The 23,180-nt window shown below is 41.6% G+C and overlaps 1 protein-coding gene across 2 annotated transcripts in view; it reads right to left on the bottom strand.

Moving 5' to 3' along the window:
- Positions 1-822: 822 nt before the first annotated feature.
- LOC114050130 (calpain-8-like) overlaps positions 823-23,180 on the bottom strand; it is a 118,982-nt gene continuing 96,624 nt past the window's right edge. Inside the window, exons 17-22 of one of the 2 annotated variants that reach the window (XM_027871706.1) lie at positions 18,306-18,374; positions 17,818-17,896; positions 16,270-16,386; positions 14,806-14,864; positions 11,919-12,634; positions 823-1,039 (exon numbers count right to left, since the gene is read on the bottom strand). In XM_027871706.1, coding sequence (XP_027727507.1) covers positions 12,611-12,634; positions 14,806-14,864; positions 16,270-16,386; positions 17,818-17,896; positions 18,306-18,374 — 348 coding nt within the window. In that variant the 3' untranslated portion in view covers positions 823-1,039; positions 11,919-12,610. The remainder of the gene's footprint in view (positions 1,040-11,918; positions 12,635-14,805; positions 14,865-16,269; positions 16,387-17,817; positions 17,897-18,305; positions 18,375-23,180) is intronic. The other variant, XM_027871705.1, reaches the window with a different exon arrangement.

Raw genomic sequence — 23,180 nt, 5'->3', positions numbered from 1 at the left:
ACAAAATCTGTGCCCTAGTAGCCAAGATCCAATACTGGAACAAATGAGCCATAGCACAGGAAGGACATTCAGCAAGGTTATGAAGTGAGGACAGCAGGTTAATTCAGCAGAGCACAGCTTCCTCATGTGTTGTTGATCCATGGTCAGAAACCTCTAAGATGGAGCTGGAGAACCCACAGCTTTTCATGCTCAGGTGAAATGGAGACAACACCAACAACTTGAGCTAATTCAGTCTCAAGGAGGGGGTCCATATCTCTTAAGGAAAAAAAACCTAGCCTAATGTATGTGGGGGAAGGCCTTCGAAAAGCACATGGTAGTGCCCTAAGAAATATCGATCCTACCAGAGTCAGTCTATAAACAATTATTAAGCACTTAGTATTTACCAGGTACTGTGCTAAGCACCAGGGATACAGTCTATGCTCTCAAGGGACTCACAATCTAACGGGAGAGACAATGTGCAAACAACCCTATACAGACAAGGCATACACAAGATAAATTGAAAAATAATCGACACAAGGATAGCACTAGAATTAAGAGTGATTGAGAAAGACCTCGTGGAGGAGATGGGGTTTTAGCTGGGACTTGAAGGAGGCCAGGGAATCCCTAGCAAAGACAGCAGACCTCTACCATTAATCAATCTAGTGCCTCGCACATAGTAGGAGCTTAATAAATGCATCTTGAATTGAATAGTTGTATCAGTGCCCTCCAAAAGGAGTGACCAACCATTACTTTTACTCTCATTGGATGATCTTTTACCTGAAAGTACCAGTAGATTCACATTGTCCTTCCTTGGGGAATAAGCAGCATCTTTCTCCCTGGTGACTCTGGCTCTTACAGCTTCAAACAGAGCCTTATCTTTATTGCTCAGCTCCAGTTGCTCAGTCCTCCTTCTTTTCGTCCTTGGTGTCACACACTTCTACCCTCCCAGCTCCTGGATGATGGCCAGAATTCCTCTCTGTCTTTTCGGATTCTTTGTTCTTTATTTTCACATGGAAACTTTTCTCCAAATTTAGAGAAATAGCTCAATCTTTTCAATGACCTGAAGAATGTAGAGATATTTTTTGATTTGGAAGTAGTCAGGTTGTCAGAACAAAAGCGTAGGCATTAATAGTTTGATTTCAAGCTCTGTGGAGGAGTGTCCCAGATACATGTAGTGGACTTAGTGCTGTCTGATATCTTTATCAGAGTCAGCTAGGTGGTGCAGTGGAGTTAGGAGGATCTGAATTAAAATTTGACCTACTAGCTGTGTGACCCTGGGTAAATCACTTAACCTATCTGCCTCAGTTTCTTCATCAGTAAAATTGGGGCAATAATAACATCTATTTCCCGGAGTAGTTATGAGCATCAAATGAGATAGTATTTGTAAAATGCTTAGTACAGTGTCTGGTACATAGTAAGTACTATATAAATGCTATGGGCATGTAAGTGGCACAGTGGATAGAGTGCCAGGCCTGAAGTCAGGAAGATTCATCTTAAAATTTGACCTAGACACTTACTAGAGGTGTGACCCTGGGCAAGTCACTTAACCCTGTTGAAAAACTCATCTGTAAAATGAGCTGGGGAAGGAAACGGCAAACTACTCCAGTATCTTTGCCAAGAAAACCCCAAATGGGGTCACAAAGAGTCAGACAACTGAAAACAACTGAACAACAACAACAAATGAATTCTAGGTATTGTTGCTATCATCATCATCATCATTTGGATTAAAACCATTAAAACAAGCAAGATAGGTCCTAACAGACATCAGTTCATCTGAAAAAGATCTGGGAGTTTTAGTGAACTACGCAGTTAACATGGATCAGCAGTGTGAGTTTCATTCATAGTTCTGGAAACAGACAATGAGGAAATACTGCTACTTCTTTGATCTATGGAATAAGTGTCCTAGCTGACCCCTGCAGAGCTCCTAATTGGTTCATTTATGGCCTACTCCAGAGAGTTCTCTGTCTGGGGTTGGTGACGAGGGGATTTTGACTAATGATGCCTAGGAAAAAGAAGGAAAGGAGAAATGTCTTCAACGTCTTTATCTATTAAAGTCTCTGCCTCCTGCTTTCTTCTTTCCTGGTTTAATTCAATTCACATTTAATCAGTGTACATAGAATTATAGGATTTAGCACTGAAAGTAACCTCAGGGGTTATCTTCTTCAACTCCCTCATTTTACAATTCAGGAAACTGAGTCCCAAAAACTGAAGTGACTTCCCCAGGCCTATACAAGTACCAGAGTTTCAATGTAATTTGGTAATTAATTAAAGGACTATGTGCATCTGCATAATAAGCTGGACATATCTGAAAACCAGGGTTTTTTTTTTTAATCCCCTTTCTCCCATTTATACAGCCATCTCTGTTCTTTTTAGTGAAGCAGAAACAGGACACAGAACTTCAGCAAAGGCTGTCATATTGGTTATATTGTCATATTGATTCAAAAGAGACCTGGATGGGCATATCATTGCCCTTTACTGGTGATGTGTGTACATAACAAAAGGCATCAGGGCTGCACACACCTAAAACTGGCTCTACTACTTAGGCATGTAGTTTTAGACCTTAGAGACCATCACGAGCAACCATCTCATTTTACAAATGAAGAAAAATCTGTATTAGCTGACAAATTCAGGATTAGCTGACAAATTCATGGCTCTTATAGAACTTGAATGAAATCCAGTTAAGTTGAAATATAATAGGGATAAAGGTAAAGTCTTACTCTTGGGCCCAAAAAACAAATTTCACTATTATGAGATAGGGAAGGTATGGCTAGACAGCAGTTTATCTGAATATGATTTGGGAGTTCTATTCACTGGTTCAATAAGCATTTATTAAGCATTTACTATGCTCAAGGAAAGCCTTGTGTTAGCCACAGGGGTCATGAAAACAAAATGAAGAATGGTCCCTGGCCTCAAAGAACTTGAATTCTACTATGGAATATGACATATTCAGATAAATACCTCTCAAATGTTTTCCTAAAATCCAGGTAAGCTATATCTACAATGTTCCCCTGATCTACCAGTCAAGTAATCCTATAAAAAAAAAAAGAAATTTTGTCAGTCTAGCACTGGAGTTTTTATATTTTTTTTCCCCATGGGCCTGTATGTTAATCTGGTAAAGCCTATAGGCTCCATCTCAGAATAATGTTCTTAAATAATTGAATAATGGAAAAAATGCTAAATTTCATCTAGAAGTTACTGAAAATAAAGATGTAATTTTCTCATCCATGTTCACAGATACCCTGAACTTTATCCATGGACCCCAGGTTAAGAATCCCTGCTCTTACGTTTTCTGTTTTGATGAAGTCAGGATTACTCTTTGTGACCATTACTAAGCAAAGCAGAATTACAGTAGCTCAGAAGAAATGTGAGATGCGCAAATTTAGAGACATCTCCACTTCAAATGTTCACATAAACTATTAGTGCCCGACCTGTGGAAGAGCTTTCTGAGTTCATAGCAGTGTGATCAGCCATAGTTGAACACACCGTACCTTGACCCCAACATTCTGTAATTTTGTCATTTTGGTCCTCTTCAAGAATGAAGGACAACCAAACAATTTCTTTTTCTAGATTTTCTTTAATCATTCCCTTTAAAATATATTCTAGAATTTTGCCAGTGTAACAAATTTTGGCTCTTCATACTTGGGGTCCCAGAAAAGCTATCCTAGGTTCAAATTTCTCAGCACCCACTCAGAACTATATCTCATGAGTCCCATTAATGTACTTACTTTTACTAGCCAACTTGAGCATACACTAGCTCAAAATAAAAGCTTGTAATCAAACAGCATAACAGAAAAATGACAAAATCCCTTCATATACATTGGAATACATTCTCCCACAGATTACCATGCCACCAGTGAGGGAAAACACACATGTAGAAAACAGCATGTTAGCCCATGTGGTCAGAGGACACAGATGGCCAGGCCAATTCATACCTCCAATGCTGCAGAGATGCCAATGTCCTCTTTCGATAATATCACATTACTCTACTGATCATGTCATCTCTATGTTGAATGCCTCCTTTCTGCTTTCACTGAACACCACCTTTGTGCTGAATTCTTACTCTCCACTGGACATCACTTAGTCTCTGCAAAACATCTCTGGTTGCTAAGCTGTCTGATGCTACCATCTTCTGGGCTCCAACTTTTCAAGGTGAATTTTCCTCTCTCTCTCTCTCTCTCTCTCTCTCTCTCTCTCTCTCTCTCTCTCCCTGTCCATGTGTGTCTCTGTCTCTTTCTCTGCCTCTGTCTCTTTCTGTCTCTGTTCATCTGTGTCTCTCTGCCTCTATTTCTCTATGTCTACCTCTGTCTCACTCTCTGTCTCTTTCTCTCCTATCCCAAATACTTAAGCACAGAAAACTTCCTGACAAGGTCAGGCTGAGGCTGCATAACTGCTGCGGCTATGAGCCACCAGACCTAGTCAGGCAGTCAGTAAAAACCAATCATGGTGGCTCTGGTAAGATTAAATCTACCCTTTTAATTGACTGTTTCTGGTGCCGATTTGAAATCTATGGTCCTAGACATCTATCTGACTTAAAGTTAGGAAATTCCTTTTGACTCCTGGTTGAGATCCTATGTCTCCAAAACCCACAGGAGCTTTTTGGAAGCTCAAGTGCTGCTACGAGCCTCAGTTCCAAGATTCTCCCTCTTAAAATACATATAAATTAAGCTAGGGGCACCCAGAATAAAAGCTAGGTGATGAAGTCAAAGCCATAGGCCTCTACTCTTCTGGTTTACCATTCTATCAACAAAAACAAAACAAGCAAATCCTGATTTTTGCATAATATACTGCACCTTTTTCCTTATCTTGTTTCTTTTAAATAAAGTATGGTGTGTGTGTGTGTGTGTGTGTGTGTGTGTGATAATCTCATACCTCCAAGTCTCACTGATACTCATGAGATTAAATTTACCTCCTTGCAATTGAATTTCTGATTCATCTTGCTTGTTACTCATACTTTTTTGGATTTGTGTATAGACACACCTGAGGCCACGGCTCTTATTGTCAATTCCTTCATTGGATTTTGTCTTCTGATAATTTCAGGGTGTTCCAACTGCTAGTCTTCTTCCTACACTGAATAGCCACTTTCTGTGGCATCTATTTTGATGGATATACACAGGCAGCTTTCTCCCTCCTTCTCTTCATTTTCAGATCCTTTTCAGTGTTTCCCTTTTGTCTTTTTATCTCCAGCACGTAGGATAGTGCCTTGTACAAAGCTGGTGTTTAAAGAATTAAATTTACCAATGTTTGCTCCAAAAACACATATAAGATTTGAATTAAACAGGAATGGAGGGAAGGGATGGGGAACATTCCAAAAATAGAGTATACACCAATGCACAGAAATAGGATAATACAGAATAAGTATGGGGTCACCCATACCCATACAAGTAGCCCAGTTAACTGAAGAATAGAGTATATGGTGGGGAGTAGAATGAAATACACCTGGAAAGGTAGGAGGGGTCAATATTGTGGACGACAATAAATATAGATTGAACATTACTCAATAGATAACAGAGAACCACTGATAATTTTTGAGGCAAAGGAATAACATGACCAGAAGAATGCATAAGAAAATGTGGCATCAGTACCAAGTATGGATTGGTGAGGGCAAGAGTCAAGGTAGGAAGATCTCTAAGGGGGCTATTGAGATAGTTCAGGCAAGTTGTAGTGAGGGTCTATACTATTGTGATAGCCATGGGAACAGAGAGCAGGGCAGTAATGGAAGAGAAGTGGGAGAGGTAGAATCTGGTCAGTCTAGAGATGAGGAGCTGCTAGACAGTATCCAGACTGAGAGTTGGAGCTTGATGTATAGGGGTGAGAAAAGAGTAAAGTTAAGTCAGGGCTGGCCAGGTGCAGTGGAGGCAAGAGCAGCAATTCATTGGACGTAAATGCTTTATTTTGTATGCAGGTGTCTGGGGCTGTGTACACCATTGCCTTGCTCAGAAGAGAAGCCAGTAGCAAAAAAAAAAAGATGGAGGAAGGGAAGGAAGGCAGGCATGGAGGGAATGGAGCCAGCCTGCCCCAGGTGAGGGGGAGGGAGGGTTCCTTGCCAGCCATAATGAATAAACACCATGGTGTCAGTCCTGCCACAGGCACAGGATGTTATAAAGACATCAGCCAGGGAAGGGCCTCCTGCTGCCTGTGGACTCTGCTGTCTGTCTGATTTTCCCTGATTTTCCTAGGCCTGTGAAAAGATGCTTCTGTGATTACACATAATTAGAATAAACCCTGATGGGGCAGGTGGATGTGAGAAGAAAGATAATCCATGACTCTGTGCGCTCTGCTAAGGAAAGATAAAGGTTTCCTAGAGCCCTTTCCTACAGTACCGTCAGGTAAAATATTAGGTGCCTGCCAAACACCTCTTCTCCAATGTCCCCCCACTACAGCCTGGAGAGTTGAGGGGACATGTCATCCTGGCACACTCTTTTTTCCCTTTTCTTTGCCCACACTTTTTCTTCCTTGGATTTCCAGAGAGCAATAAGGGTTGGGGGGTGGAGGGGGACAGTTAGAGATTTCTCTCTTCTCCCCAGTCCTAGGAACAAAAAATGCCAACTTGCTGGAGACGTATATGGCAAGTTTGACGAGGAATGGGTTGGGAGTGGATGGATGATTGGGGAAAGTTTCTGGACCTCCAGTTCCTTGCTCCCTTATGGCCTTTCTGTTTTCTTTTCTCAGTACCAGAGATTTGCAATCCTGAGGATGTGTTCACACCGTTGATGGTTACCTCATGTCTAATCCTGAGTTCAAGAGTTCCTAAATTTGAGAGCTCCCAAGTTCCGGAGCCAGGCATTTATCTCCCAAAGAGAGATATTCTCAACCAACAGTGCGTTTCTTAGAGGAGGTGACCCTCCACAAAGGACTGGCCTGTGGATGAAGGACGAAAGCTGTGCCCCAAGGCCCAAGAGATGAAGATTGTGTCCACCTTCCAAGATAATTGCTATAAGTTACTCAGAAGATGCAGGTTTAGGGTCCATGGGGAGTATTTGTTGAGCAGCATCCCAAAGTATCTTTACCTTAAAAGGGGAATATAATTAGCTGTCAAAGGGCTTTGTGTTTTTGAATTTGTTCATGAGTTCCTGTGGGCCCTCCATGTCACACAATTTCTTTGATGGGTAAAATAAAGGCTATTCCATACCCAACACTCATAATAATAAAAATGATAATAATAGACAGCATTTATATAACACGTTTGGGTTTACAAAGTATTTCACATGTGCTATCCCATCCTACCTACCTTTACAAGGACCCGTGAAGTAGGTGCTATTATTATTACCATTTTACTGATAAGGAGACTGAGGCTAGGATATTAAGTGGTATGTCCAGGGTCACACAACTAGTAAGTGTCTGAAGCAGGTTTTGAGCTATGGTCTATCTTGTCTCAAAATCCAGAACTCTATCCATTGTACTGCCCCTAATGTATATGATGTGCATTGAGTGTCTCTTCAGGGGTTAGACTCTGCCCTATTTTTAGGCAAAAGTCCTACATTTTTTAGGTTTCCCTGGGATTTGACTCTGGGTTGGGACAATGAATTAAAAAGACATTCTGATCCTCTTGGGGATCAGTGCCTTCCCCGCCCCAACCCCCAAACTGAGCCTGATCGATGTGAGCTCAGAGTCCTTGAAGGGTCCCTGGGCCATGCTGTACACAAGTATTACTCTTCCTGGATTTTTGGTATGGAAACAAGCCTAAGCAAGTGAGGAAAATTGATCTCCTGCACAGGATCAGAGGATTTAAAGCCTAAACGAATCTAGTTAACCACTTCCAATCCAACCCTTCATTTTATAGAAGAGGAAACTGGAGCCCCTGGAGGTTAAGTGACTTGACTAAAGCCACATAGAATCAATAATCTATAGCTGATAAGCATTTATTAAGCACTTACTATGTGCCCAGCACTATACTAAGTGCTAGGGACACAAAGAAGGCAGAAGATAGGCCCTGCCCTCAAGGAGCTCACCATCTAATGGGGGAGATGATGTGTAGACAACTATGTACAAACAAAACATATACAGGGTATACTGGAGGTGATCAAAAGAGGGAAGGCTCTTGCATTTCAAGACATCAGGAAAGATTTCTCGTAGAACATGGGATTTTAGTATGTTGTCTCCTCCATTAGACTATAAGCCACTTGAAGGCAAAAACTGTGGGTTTTTTGTTATCATTTTGTCTTTCTTTGCAACCTTAGCCCAGTGCCTGGTACATAGTCAGGGCTTCATAAATGTTTGCTGACTGACTGATTGATTTGAAGGGAGTCAGGGAGGGAAGTAAATAGAAAAAGTGGAATTTGAACCCAGGTCTTCAGATAATAATAAGTTGAGGTGACAAAAAAAAGGACTGTATGGTCTGAGGCCTGACTCTCAACCATCAATAACCACTTTTTCTCAGCTCTCAGCTCACTAAGTGTCTCTTTGATTTCCCTTCCTAGGCCAAGGAAAAGCATAGTGAATGAAATGCAGGGGATGGAGTCAGGAACATCGACTAGGTTTGCACCCTGCCACTGACAGTTACAAGCTGTGTGCCAGAGGCAAAACCTCTCTGGTCCTCCATTTCCTCATCTGAAAAATAAAGATAATAAAAGTAGTGCCAAGGCAGCTGTGACATAGTGACCTGGAACCAAGAAGATCTGGGCTCAAGTTCCACCTCTGATATATACTGACTATAGGGACCAGGGCAAATCACTTAATCTCTCACACCCCAGGCAGCTAAGTCCATAGGTCTATAAGTCTGTAAGTCTATAGGGAAAGGGGTGCCATATGCATTGGTGGATTGAGTTTTCTCATAGGGAGTTCCCTACCCTATAGCAATGAAATCGCAGGCATGAGTTTTCATATATGTGTGTATATACATATATATGTATGTATATACATATATATACATATGTGTATATATAATATCTACATATATCTCTGTAGTACTTCACAGGATTATGAGGCTCACATGAGCTAATAATATGTTATGTGCTTTGCAAATTTTAACATGCTCTGCAAATATCAATTGTTCTTACTGTTGAATTTATTTCAGGTAGGGCAATCTGGAGCTTGCTATCAAAATAATAATAGTAATAATAATAAACCATTTATAGAGCACTTTAAAGTTTACCAAGCACTTTACAAATATTATCTCATTTGATCCTCACAACACCCCTGGGAGGTAGGTTATTATTAATCTCCTTTTACAGATAAGGAAACTGAGGCAGATAGGTTAAATAATCATGCAGTAAGGATTACACAGCTAATGTCTGAGGCAAAATTTGAACTTAGGTCTTCCTGACTCCAGGTTCAGTAAGGTTCCACCTTACTGACTACACATACACACATACACACACACACAAATACAAATTTATACACGTAAAAGTGCTTTGTAAATGCCAAAGTGCTATACAAATGGCAGTTATTATCACTGAGTTTATTCACAATTGATCTTTCAGCTCGGGCAGTCTGGAGGATGCCATCAGGACTAACAACAACAATAATAATACCTCTTCAAGGTTTGCGAAGCCTTTTACATATGTCCTCACAACAACCCTGTGAAGTATTATTATTCCTATTTTACAGATGAGGAAACTTGAGATACCGAAATATTAAGGGACTTGTCCAGGACCACCAAGCTAATAAGGGTTCAAATTCAAGCCTTCCTGATTCCCAGTCCCATGAACTATTCCCTTAACTACTTAACTGCATGTAACCACTGTTATTATTATCAAATTAGATTACATTTATGTTTATAAATCCAGTTTATAAAGAACTTTCCCCCACAACAACATTACAAGATAAAGCATTTGTTCCTGTTTTTATGTCATTTCAGTCATGTCCAATTCTTCATGATCTCATTTGAGGTTTTCTAGGCAAAGATATTGAAGTTGTTTGCTATTTCCTTCTCCAGCTCATTTTACAGATGAGAAAACTGAGGCAAACAGGATTAAGTGACTTGCCCAAGGTGGCAAAGGTAGTGTCTGAGACCAGATTTGAACTCAGGAAGATGAGTCTTCCAGACTCCAGGCCCTGCACTCTATCCACTGCAGTACCTAGCTGCCCATTATAAGCACTACTATTCCTGTTTTTAGAAATGAGAAAAAAAAAACTAAGACTGAACCCCTGGCCGGGGTCATACACACATATACATAGTAAATGATAACAGAATGAAGACCCCACCCAAGCCTTCAGGCTCCAGCTCCAGCTCTCTCTTCATTGTACCCTCCTGACCACCACCACCACTACCACCCACCACTCTGATTTGGGAGAAAGACTCAGATGACTCTGCAGGCTCCATCTTAGACTAACCCACTTCTCTCCTAAAGCCTCAAAGCCTTTTATAGACACATAAAGCAAGACGGACATTCTACTTTGACCCATCTCCAGTTTACACCACCCCCCATACCCTCTGAAGACCATCTTCTGTATTTCAGCTAAAGTTATGTTATACTTGATAGATTTGGGATGAATCAGTATAAATCTAACCCCACTACTAGGTGAAAATATAGCTCAAAGGGCACACCTTATTTATGTGCATTATATTTGCATATGACATCTTCTTATGTGAAAGGCAACACAATATTAAAAATTATTCCTTAAGAATCCTGGGATGGAGGTTGTGCTTCTGGAGACCCACACTATTAAGCGGCAGCCACCTCTAGTGTGGACGGTGGTAGACAGCATCCATTAGTATTATCTAATCACGGGGGTCTTTTAAAAAAGGTCCCTTCTGGCTCCAGAATATTATGATTCTATCCTCGTGAGGATGGGAAGGGAGTAGGGTTGGGATGCGGGGAAGGAGGGGGAAAAGCAGAAAACACACATCTATACCCAAGAACCCAAGAAGGGGGAAACTATAGCTATGAGATCTTTGAAAAGTCTCAGGGACAAAGGCCTTGGGGGTGTGTGTGCTAGGTTTGGGGCATTGGGAAAAAACCTCATCCAGGACTTTTGCACTAGTGGTGCCCCAGAAATAACGGCATCATAAACTATAAGGGAAGAAAAACTAGCTCTATTTTCTACCATACTGACTGGTTAAGTACACTGTCAACCATAACCAGGTTGGTGGGTGACAAATTGAATTGGTCATTGTCCTCATTGGCTGGCCTAATAATGATTGATAGCTCTGTCAGTTAATGACAAGAGAGAATGGTGAATGCCTCTTCTCTCTGCTGACTCAACATAAGAAAGCAGTCCCAAACAGTAAAATGTGAACCATTGCTTTGGAAACGGCTGACCAGCTGTGTTGCTTAATCTCATCCTTTACATATTATATGCACATGGAGCTGAGAAACTGAGAATTCCCCCCTAGGCCCCATCACATGGGGTGATTTGCCCCCAAAGCTCCACTCCCAAACCCCTCCATGTGGTTATGGCCCCAGAAATAATGAGCTGAGGCCACCTTGATGCTTATGTTCAGAGCTTGTAGACAAAAGAATGAATTGACCTCCACCTCAATTTGGAAACGTGGCTACCCTCTACTCGTTACAACAACAAAGAGCCCAGTTTTCAGGTGTTAGCTGAAATAACAAATTATCTGAGTTGGTTTCCCTCCTAGCCATTTATAGGGTATGAATTCCCTTTGGTGAGAATTTACCTTCAGCCTTGGCAAGTGCTGATACACTCACTATTTCAACTTTCCTGTCATAAGAGCAGAAGGAAAAAGAAAAAAAATCACTTTCCCCCGATTACCCACTCTTCTAAGGCATCAAAACATTGACTCCTTTCTCTTACAGCAAGTAAGCCATATTTGATTACTGTTAATAGCACTAGGTAGTCCCCCAGTATCTCCAACCAATACCAGAGGCTTTGATTTCCTTGACACACCCCACCTTTTCTAAGGAACTAACTATATTGTCTATCTTTCAGCAGAACTGAAATCTCTCATTTCCCAAACACATCTTCTCTTCCTACAAACCAGAAAGCCTGGAAGCACTTTATTAGAAAAAAGCAGGAACCATTTTTGTATATCTTACTTTTTATCTCCCTTTTGATTGGCCCATTCATTGATCTAGGTTTCAGATAGCTTGGTTTTTCGGTGGTGGGGAGGAGGGAACAGAGAAAGGAGAGAGAGAGACAGACAGAGAGAGACAGAGAGAGAGATGGATGGAGGGGAGGAGAGATTTCTGAACCACTTGTGTAAAAGAGATCACAGGATTTAAAACACAACTTTTTAAAAAAGTTATATATTATAAGAGAGACAAACACATCAGCCGTGGAACCAGTGTTACATAAAAAATTCTATTTAGTTTGAGCCTACTTTCCTCAGAGACTGAGGTGAAATAAAGGAATCAGTGTGCCCCAAGGTGTTGAGGGGAAATGTTCTATTCTTGCTATATTTTCAAAGTAAATATCCTTTTATAAAAGCTAATTGATGTTAAATAGTAAAATGAAGTGGGGGGGGATGAAAAAGAATATAATCAATGGGGGCTGAAGTCAATGGCAGTAGAGCAGAAACCACCCAAAACCCTTCAAGCTACCTTAGAATCCTAGAAGGGGTTGGGGTGGGGGCATGGGGAAGGTGTGACAGCCTGGCTCTGGGATCACTCAGCGCAAAGTTGCTACAATACAAACAGATTAATTTGATGATTTGAGTGAAGTGAGATGGAGGAAGAGAGTGGAAGGGGGCATCCAGAAAAGGAGCTTCAGAGGTGTCCAAGATGTTGGCTCAGACTAGCACACAACACAGCCACTGTGAAAGGAAGAGAACAAGGGTTAGGCCATTACCATTTATATGAGAATATTCATAGTAACACTTTTGAGGTAGCAAAAAAAAAAAAACAGATATAAAGTGGCTACCCATCAGTTGGAGAATGGCTGAATTATGGTATGTGAATGACATGGAATAAATGTTGTGCTGTGAGAAATAACAACTCTGAGGGATTAAGAGAAACGGAGAAGATTGGTACAAACAGATACGGATTGAAATAAGCAGAACCAGGAGAAAAATGTACACAATCTCCAAAAGAACCGCCATGAAAAAACACTCATTGACAACTGAGGTCTAATTGGAATGATGATCTTCATCCCAGAGAATAGGTGATGAAACATGTCTGTTTATTCTCAGGACAGAGATGGGGACCTATAGGAGCAGAAGGTTGCATAAGTGATCTCCCTGATCACTGGTTTTGCTTAACTGTTTTCCTTTGTTACAGAGACGGGCATCTCAGGCAGTGACTGCAGCATAAAAATAAAAGGTATCAATGAATGATGTTCTTGTTTTTTTAAAGAATGAGGCCACTGCTTCCAAAGGCAGCTGGCGTGATTTATTTTTGAAAGAGATGCTTCCCTACCACAAATGGACGTGAGTTTTTTTTTTTATATATCCTCTGCCTGTGTGGTTTATTGCTCGGTGAATAATAAGAAACTAACAGCTCCCTCAATCAAGTATGGCTAAAGCCATGGACCCACAAAAAATGAGACTTAGACATACCATAGCTCTGTACCAATTGGGATCTTCTAAATTATTTTTAAAATTGTGACATAGGATGCCTATAAAATCCCAAAGCTATCCCTCCATCAATTTTCTTGGCATGATCACAAAGGAAGTCTTTAGGACACAGATCAATAAGTGGATGGTATTATTCATATTACTGAAGCATAGAAACTGAAGCAAATGTAGATGATGTAATTTATCCTAGATTCTTTGACATGATTACCAATAAAACCAGTTGCCTGGTCCCACTGCCTCTACATCAACTACTTATTTCAACTGAAAACCTCAATGAAGAAGGAACAATGCTTTCTTCTGTAGGGCCCAAATAATCAACACATTTCAACAACTAGTATCATAACTTCACACTGAGAGAATGTATAAGAGCTCCTCAGATTGGCATTTTAAGATTTTTCCCCCATGCAGAACATTATACTCATTATATTCTACATGATCTAATTTGTTTATTTTGCATCTTTAGGAAACCTGTATCCATAGTCAAAAGCTTGGGTTCAAGTCCTTGTACCACCACTTACTTATAAGCTGTGTGACTAGACAGATCACGTCAACTTTTTGAGTCTCAGTTTCCTCATCTGTGAAATGGGGACAACCCTTGCATTACCTACAGGACACAGTTGTGATGATAAAGCATTTGCTAAATCTTCAAGTGCTATGTAAACATGACCCGTTCGTATTACTGATTATCTAATTAATTAATAATTAAATGGTTAATAATTAAGTAGTTAAATATCTTTTTAAATTAATAATTAAATGGTTAACAATTAAGTGGTTAAATATCTTTTACATAACCCCTGTCTGCTTCCCAAAGTGTTTCTTTTAAATGGAAAGCACCTAAAAGTCAGGAGTTACTTCTGTATTTACACTGTTCGCTTTATACTACGTCCGTCCCATCGGCAGCTGTTGCCAATGCTGTGCACCAACAATAATGCATCATGCCCTATAAATGGCTTTGATGTTGTTGGTCAGTTGTTTCAGCAGTGTCTGACTCATCGTGACCCGATTTGGGATTTTCTTGCCAAAGATGCTGAAGTGGTTTGCCATTTCCTTCTCCAGCTCATTTTACAGATGAGGAAACTGAGGCAAACAGGGTAAAGTGACTTGTCCAGTGTCTGAGGCCAGATTTGAACTCAGGGAAATGAGTCCTCCTGACTCCAGGCTTGGCACTCTATCCACTGAGCCACCTAGCTGTCCATAAATGGCTTAGAATTTGGCTTATAACCTTTGCTTAAAATGCATGCAATTTAAACATCTGTGCTGAAGAGGAGAGCCCTAGCCTTCTCCATCCCACCCTCAACAAAATGTGCATTTTGACTTCTGGAATTGAGATAAGGATGAAGTAGAAACAGAATGACAGATTTATACAGTCCCTTTTCACACAAGCAGTGTGCCGCAAACCCAACCCCATTTACCTCTGCCAGTGAGAGCTGGACAATGCCACTCTGGTCCTTGTCCAAGAGATGAAACATTTCTAAAGAGTCAAAGAAAGAATGCAATTAGACATCTAGTGATAGGCCACTGAGCCACCCACACCTCTGCTATCATGCTGGACCCGCTCTCCTCCCCCCCCCATAACCAGAGGCTTTTCCAACCTTGATCTGGGGCAGAGTTGGCCTTCTACTTGATCAGTAGACCTTCTGCCTGCTCACAAGCTTCTCCTGCATCTTCCTCTGGTCAATCCTAATGCCACAGCTAATAATCTAGCATGTGGATTATCCAGTACCTATGCGTCCTTCTTTCTGACTGCCTGACTTTTGGCCTTCTCACTGGTTTCCATTCCACCTTCCGAAAGTAGCCGGTGGAAACAAAGGCCCACATGCCACCTCGGTTAGATTAGATTCCCTGTTTCCTTGAAATCTAATCTCACCTTTGCAATCTCCCACCTGTGTAATGCTGGCCAAGTCATCTGAGCTCTCCAAGCCTCAGGTGCCTCATCTGTACAACTAAACCATGTGACCACCTAATCTCTAAGGCCCCTTCCAACTCTAAATCCTGTGAAAAACCTGAGCGATCCCTCTTGTGTTGTTCAGGAGGTCTGAGCTACTTATAAGCTCCGAGAGAGGTGAGATCATGGGAGCTGGAGCTAGAAGGTGACCTTAACATCTAGCCCAAACCTCTCACTTTACAGATGAGATAATTTTTTTTAAAAAGCACTTAGCATTGTACCTGGCACATAGTAGGTGCTATATAAATGCTTTTTTTCTTAATTTTTAGGCAATTGGGGTTAAGTGACTTGCCCAGGGTCACATAGCTAGTACATGTCAAGTGTTTGGTCTGAGGCCAGATTTGAACTTAGGTCCTCCTGACTTCAGGGCCCATGCTCCATCCACTGCGCCATCTAGCTGCCCCTTAAATGCCTTTTTAAAAAGATAGGGAAACTAACTAAACTTCTCCATAGAAGAGAAGTAATTTGGCCAAAGTAATGCAGACAGCTAAATGGTCACCTTCAAGGTGTCTTTATCTATGTATCTATCACCCATGATATCTAACATACATACATATATATGGGTGTGTATATATGCATGTATGCATACGGATATATGTGTGTATGTATGTACACATATATATATACATGTACACATGCATATGCATATATATGGCCTCAGTAAATATTTGTTGAATAAATGATGACTTCAACTCTTCTCCAGAAGGATAAGGCAGTCACCATGACCTCAGTCCACATATAGTATCTTCTCAACTTGTTCTATACTTAGCCCTTTCTGCCTATGCTTTCTCGCCAACTGGTGGGAAAACGTCATCATTGGATTTTACCTCTAAGCCTCCCAAATGCAGTGGCAGATACTGCTTCAAGACAGCATCACCCCTCCCCACCCTCCAATCTGGAGTTAAATGGGCAGTGGGACAAGCAAACTCACTGAAGAGGCTCTCCAGCCGTACCATGCAGGCAATGAAACTGTCAAAGTGAATGCTGAGTGCGCTGCCCCCATAGCGCACAGCGATGGCCTGCTGTACCTGGTTGTTGAGAGAGAAGCCTGCAGGGACAGAATGGAGACAGGTTTGAGAGAACAACTAAACCCTTTCTTTGCCCAGCAGAGAAACTTCACCCTCCCCAAGGACTGGGAGGGGAGGAGGAAGGAGGAGAGCAGAGAAGCTTGGCTACGGTTTTGCATAAATTTGTAAATCAGGAACCCAATTGGTCCCTCATTGGTTCCCCCCCATTGATGCTATATGTGTCTTATTGATTTCTTTTTAGTGATTCTGTACAGGGCCCACTTGTCCAATGTAGAAGGCAAGGGTAGGCCTGCTCCTATTAACATCACTCGTGATATGGTTCAGATCAGACATTGTGGTGAAACAGATACCGCAGAAGGTCAAGAAAAGATGGATGGCTGTTAATCAGTCACCAAACATTTACTGAGAGCCTACTATATTTTAGGAGATATACCAACCCCTGGGGATATAAGGACAGCCCCTGTCCTCAAGGAGTTTACAATCCAAGTAAGTTAAAACAACATGTACATAATTTTTTTTGTTGTTCAGTTGTTTCAGTCATGCCCAACTCTCCATGACCCCATTTTTAGGAGTTTTCTCAGCAAAGATACTGGAGTGGTTAGCCATTTCCTTCTTCAGCTCATTTTACAGACCAGGAAACTGAGGGAAATAGGATTAAGTGACTTGCCCAGGGTCACAAGTCAGTAAGTATCTGAGACTGGATTCGAATTCAGGAAGATGAATCTTCCTGACTCCAGGCCTAGTACTCTATTCACTGCACCACCTAGCTGCCCCAGGTATATATTTAGGCATATATAAAATAGATACAGTATGATTGGAGCAGAGAAAGCAGGCACTAGCAGCTAGAAGGGATCAGGAAAGGCCCAAAGGCTGAGGATTCAGAAGAAACCTCCAGACTGAGGACCAGAAAATGTTGAGTTCAAACTTATTAACTAGCAAAACTTCCAGAAAGAGGGCTGGATTCATCAGTGTGTGCTCTCTCATTTTTCATCTGAGTATTTGTATATCTACATTATAAAAGTAAAGGTGGGGAGAGATAGGAAGACAACTGCCAGGCATCCTTTCCAGGTTCCTCACCCAACAGAATCCTAGGAAATACAGAGAAAGTCCTAAAATTACTGTGATCTCTCCCCCTGATAAAAATAAAAGCTCTTAGAAAAACTGAAAGTGATATATGGCATGGCAACTAGTAGGATGTTTTGCATACAATAGGTGCTCAATAAATCTATGCTGATTTATTTTTGGATAGACACATGATTTCATTGGTATAAGGAACTCTCTATTTACCAAAAGATCAGCATTTATTCTTCAACAAGGATCAGACAGTTGCCTCTTGCTCTGCTGACTTTTATTCTGAAACTATCAATAATCACAATGACATTATATTTGTATCTCAATTTCAGACTTGAAAATTTGGGTCTCAAGGCCCTGTCCAGAGATCATGTCCCCACCTGCTTTCTTGAAAGCTGTCCTCATCTCATGCGTATTGATGGTCCCTGAGTGGTGAGCATCTACTTCCTGGTAGATCTCCTGAAACAGAAAAGAAATGCCAAGCAGAAAATAATCCTTTATGAAACTTTCAGGAGCTCACACTCTCCCCTACCCTTAGTGATTCACTCCTAGGGTGAAACTCTGCCCACTTTTCCCAGAAGGAGTAAGAACAGAGACAAATGTTTGTCCTGAACACCAGCGTAAGACAGTCATTACTTCTCTGGGACGGTGGAGGTTTTGGTTTGGGGAGTTGGTATTTTGTTCTCTAACTTTTCATCTCTTCCTTATCTTGTCTTGAGCCATAACATGTGCTAGGGTGATTATAACTAGAGGATTGAGTACTTAGATTAACCTAGAACAATACAGGGATGAATTTTCAGGATGAGGAATTCGGACTGGAAAGGGAAGAACGTTTGAAGGAGGTAGAAAGAATTAAATGAATAGTTACCAAATACTTCTGAATCTTCAGCCATAATGTCTTGAGTTCTACAAGTTCCAAAGTGCCCGTCCCATTATTCTGGACATGTTAAGGACATAGTATAGACAACAACAGTTTAGACTAAAGTCTATGTACCCTGCAATTTTTTTTTTCTTCTGGAGGGGTCATCCTATCAGGCGTCAGCTTCAGATCAATCTCCTGTATATGTCTTTCAAATTTGACTCAAAGACAAATATAGTGCTATCTTAGCATTGCCAAGAAGATCAGGACACCAAAGATGAATGCCTGCTAGTTAGGCAGGAATTCCTCCAGCACTTCTTTCCCTGAACCTCAAGAATTTTTTCTCTGACTGATGGGATCTAAGTGACTGACAAGCTAGCCCTTCCTATCCTTTGGCATTGTAGGGAGGGAAAGTGGCCCTGAGAAACAGGAGATGGAGTAGTCATGCGAGCCAATGAGGAGAAGCTAAAGAGGGAAGTAGTACCATGAGATTATCATCTCAAGACTCTAGGATTGAAGCTATGTGGGCAGATCATACATTAGACATGTCAAGATGGATGCCGTGTCCGAGTTATACCCTCCATCCCATCTCCACATCATTTCCCTTCCCCACTTAGGCTCTCTTGCTCCACTCTTTGGATAGAGTGGGAGCATGGAGTTTTTCCCCCTAGAACCAGGAAAATCTGTTTCTTACAAGTTTGTTACTTTTCTTTGTTTAAATGTTTATGTTGCCTCTTAAGCAGGCAATTGAGATAAATACTTAACCATAAGCACTGCTAATGTGGTTGTACTTATTGTGGATGCACCAGATGGGGGGCTGCGTCCTAGGGGAGGAGGAAGGAGAGGGAAAGGAATAGAGATTTTGAAGCAGCAGTGATTTTTGCTAAAAATGCACTGTCTAGGAGCTCAGAGCTGAAAAGGGGAATTATTGATTCATTTTTACAACTTCAAGGGCAGAGAGAGAATACTTATACCAGAATCCCTTTAGGCAATGAATGAGTCAGCAATCACTGGGGATCAGTGACTAGCTGGGTTAGAACTGAGACCGGGCTTCTGTCAGTGTTTTCCCCAGGCTTAGTTCAAGAGGAAAATCCCTCCCAGACAGGAAGACCTTAGGGAGTGACTAGAGAGAAAGTCTGGTCCAAGTGTAGTCCATCCAGGAAAAACATATGTGGGGGAGGTGGGGAATAAGAGTGACTGATAACCATGCTTACCAGCATAGCCCCACTTATCAGCACCACACCACTGCTAGACATCTATCCAATACTATTACACCTAAGCCTAGAACTGGAAGTACTTTTTCAGTGAATATATTCTCACTGAGGTGCAGTCAGAACTAAGAGAGAACAAATTCTAGTGAAGAGTAAGAAAGATTCTACAAAGGGTATAGGCTTTAGAGTTTAAAGGGACCCTAAGGTCATCTAGTCCAACCCCCTCTTAGGCCCAAAGAGAGAGGAACTTGGAGGCACCTAGGTGGCACAGTGGATAGAGCACTGGCCCTAGAGTCAGAAGGACCTGAGTTCAAATATGGCCTCAGACACTTACTAGCTGTGTGACCCTGGGCAAGTCACTTAACCCCAATTGCCTCCAAAAAGAGAGAGAGTGACTTGCCCTCAGTCACACAGGCAATAACTAGCAGAACTAGGATTTGAATGTAAGTCCTTTCTGCCATGCCAGCCTGTCTCCCAGATCCAAGAAGACACAGCAATATTTAAAATTTAATTGTCCTAGGGACTGAGGAAACTGAAAAGATCTGTACAGTAAGGTCTAAAATTGTTGTTGTTCAGTCACGTCTGACTCTTCATGACCCCATTTGGGGTTTTCTTAGCTAGGGTGGTTTGCCATTTCCTTCTCCAGCTCATTTTACAGATGAGTAACTGAGGCAAACAGGGTTAAGTGACTTGCCCAGGGTCATACAGTTAGTAAGAATCTGAAGCTGGATTTGAATTCAGGAAGATGAATCTTCCTGACTCCAAGGCCCAGTGCTCTATCCACTTTGCCCTGGTCTAAAATTACACAACTCCAATTAATCTGTTGGCAGCAATGCCAAAATGTGGAGAAAGGTCATCAGCTTTCATGATGTTCAAAAACTCAACAGCAGTGGTCTACCTATGTTCTGTAAATATACAAAGTTGCTAATTCCCAACAACATGGTTATCTGTCTGCCCATTATGAAAGATACTAATGAAGCCCTCTCAAGGACAATGCCTAAAGAATGTTTGTGGGCTGGGTATAGTGGCACATGCCTGTAGTCCCTACTACTGAGGAGGCTATAGCTGGCAGACCTTTTGAGCTTACAAGTTTTTAGCTGCAGTGTGCTAAGTCAATCAGGTGTCCACGCTAAGTTTGGTGCCAATATGGTGGGCCCCAGAGTTCAGGGGGGCCACCAGGCTGCCTAAAGAGGGGTGAACCAGCCCAGATTGAAAACAAAGCAGGTCAAAATTCTTGCGTCAATTGCAGTAGGATCGGGTCCATGAGTGGCCACAGCACTTCCAACTTGGGCAAGGTAGGGAGACCCAGGCTTGAAAAAGAAAACAGTGTGTGTTTTTACAACTACTCCTGGTGATAGGTGCTGAGCCAATCCTTGATATACTGCAAACTGCCTAAACAGCTTAATGGGGAACAGTTAAAGAAGGAGAACACCTGTAAGATAGGGGATGACAACATCACAGGGGCTCTTGTGGAGTAAGGAAACAGATGCAAATGCCAATGTGAAGAGCAAGTGGTTGTTGCTTAATGCTTGTCTACCAGACAGCCCTTAAAAGGAAGCTATACTGGCAGGCCTGTCTTGATGGGAATGATTCAAAGATCAAGGAGCTATTTGTAGCAAAGCAAGGAATATACTGTCAACACCCTGTAGATTTTCATGATGCAAAAATTAAGTTAAGAAGCATAAGGGCCCATGGAAGGTTGGTCACAGAGACTGATGACATCCAAGACCATGGCAATGACCACAGTTGATAAGCTCCAGGGAGAGGGCACTCATGCCTCTCATTCTAAAACCAGGACAGTACCTTTCATGTGTGTAGATGTGTGTGTGTGTGTGTGTGTGTGTATGTGAGTGTGTGTTTTTCAAAAGAGCATTCTTCCCAATATTATTTTCCAATAACACCTAGTAACACTTAGTAGAGTTCTCTAATAACGCGTGGTAAGTTATTCTTATTCAATTAACAAGCATACATCCCAGCTAAAATCCCACCTTCTAAAGGATGCCTTCCCAACTCCATTTCATTCCAGTGCCTTCCCTCTGTTAATTATTTCCTATTTATCCTGTATATATCTTGCTTTGCATATGTTTGTTTGCATGTTGTCTCCTCTATTAGATTGTCAGTTCCTTGAGGGCAAGAACTTGTCTCTTGCCCTTTTTTGTAATCCCAGTGCTTAGCACAGTGCCTGGAACATAGTGAGTGCTTAATGAATGTTGACTGGTTGATTGTATATGAATATGAATACCTACCCTGTTATAAGCGCTGTCCTAGGTGCTAAAGACACTCGTATTTTCACTGTGTTGTTAACTAAGGATTTGTATCCAATTATGTGAAGCCATGAAAAAGGGGACAGCATGGTACAGAAAGCACACTGTATTTGGATTGGAGAAGCCAGGGTTCAAACACTACTTCCTCTACTTACTACTTGTGTGGCTTTAGAAAAGAAATCTCAGCTCTTTGAGCTTCAGTTTACTCCTAGGTGAGGGAGTGAAAAAGCGATTATACTCCAAGCACCGTGCTAAGCCCCAGTGATACAGATATAAAAACAGACAGGTTCTGCCTTCGAGGAATTTACATTCTAATGGAAGAGACAACAAATATAGGGAAAGTGATATCAGGAATGTTTTGGTTTGGAAAGACAGAAGAATGATGAGTAGAGTTTTATAGAGCAAAGCTATAGGGGAGCAGATTAACATGCCATTCCTGTAGTAATGACAGAATTGATTTGATTTTGGTCCTCAACACTTGGAGTCAGGAAGACCTGAGTTCAGATATAGACTTAGAGACTTACTAGTTGTGTGACTCTGCACAAGTCACTTAACTTCTGTCTGCCTCAGTTTCCTCATCTGTAAAGTGAAGATAATAAAGGCACCTAGCACCTATATCTGAAGCAGGCTTAGCTACCCCAGAGAAGGGCACCAAGCTTCTGAGGTCTCTCATACATATCCTTTAGCGACAACAGTATTGCAAATTTCAATTTGTACTTAGAACTTCTAACATTAGCCTGAGTTTGTAGTTTAGCCACAACCTACACTAAACTGTAGCTATGAATTAAAAATGGAAAAAAATGATGATGTCTACAATGTAGTATTATGGGATGAGTTTCACCACTCACTAGCACTATGACCTTGGGCAGACCATGTTCACCACTCCCTATCTCCTTTATCCTGGTTACAAAATTAAGAAAATGATTTCAAAGTTCCCTTCTTGTTCTAATTTTCTAATGCTCAAGTTGCCCCAATCCAGAGACTGTCCTTAGAATTTAATTATCCCTTAAGAGGTTAGCCCTCCTCTTGGACCCAAAATTGTCAGCCACACACCTCTTACCTGACCCAGATACCTAGCTCAGTGTAGAGGGTAGGCTCTGGAATATATGAAGTGCTTCATCTCATGCAAAATACCAAAGAGTCCTGTACCCTGAGACACAACATGCTGACTAAGCCCTCATTTAGAACATGAAGGCAACCAGGCTGGCACACAGGTAGACGCAGGGACTTGGCTTCGCTATCAGACTTGAAGGCTTGCTAGCCTGTTGAGGTCCCCAGTGTGAGTCAGCTCTGCTGAATACCAATTACAGTGGAAAAGCTGATGGTAATGAGAGTATGCACCTCTGCCTGCTGAGTGGTTGCTGGAGGGAAGCACAGACTGGATGCTGCAACCTCCATCCCATGGTAAA

The sequence above is a fragment of the Vombatus ursinus genome, unplaced genomic scaffold (assembly GCF_900497805.2).
Source record: "Vombatus ursinus unplaced genomic scaffold, bare-nosed wombat genome assembly UNPS02014798.1, whole genome shotgun sequence".
Taxonomy (NCBI): domain Eukaryota; kingdom Metazoa; phylum Chordata; class Mammalia; order Diprotodontia; family Vombatidae; genus Vombatus; species Vombatus ursinus.
This window is presented reverse-complemented; position numbering and strand designations above follow the sequence as displayed.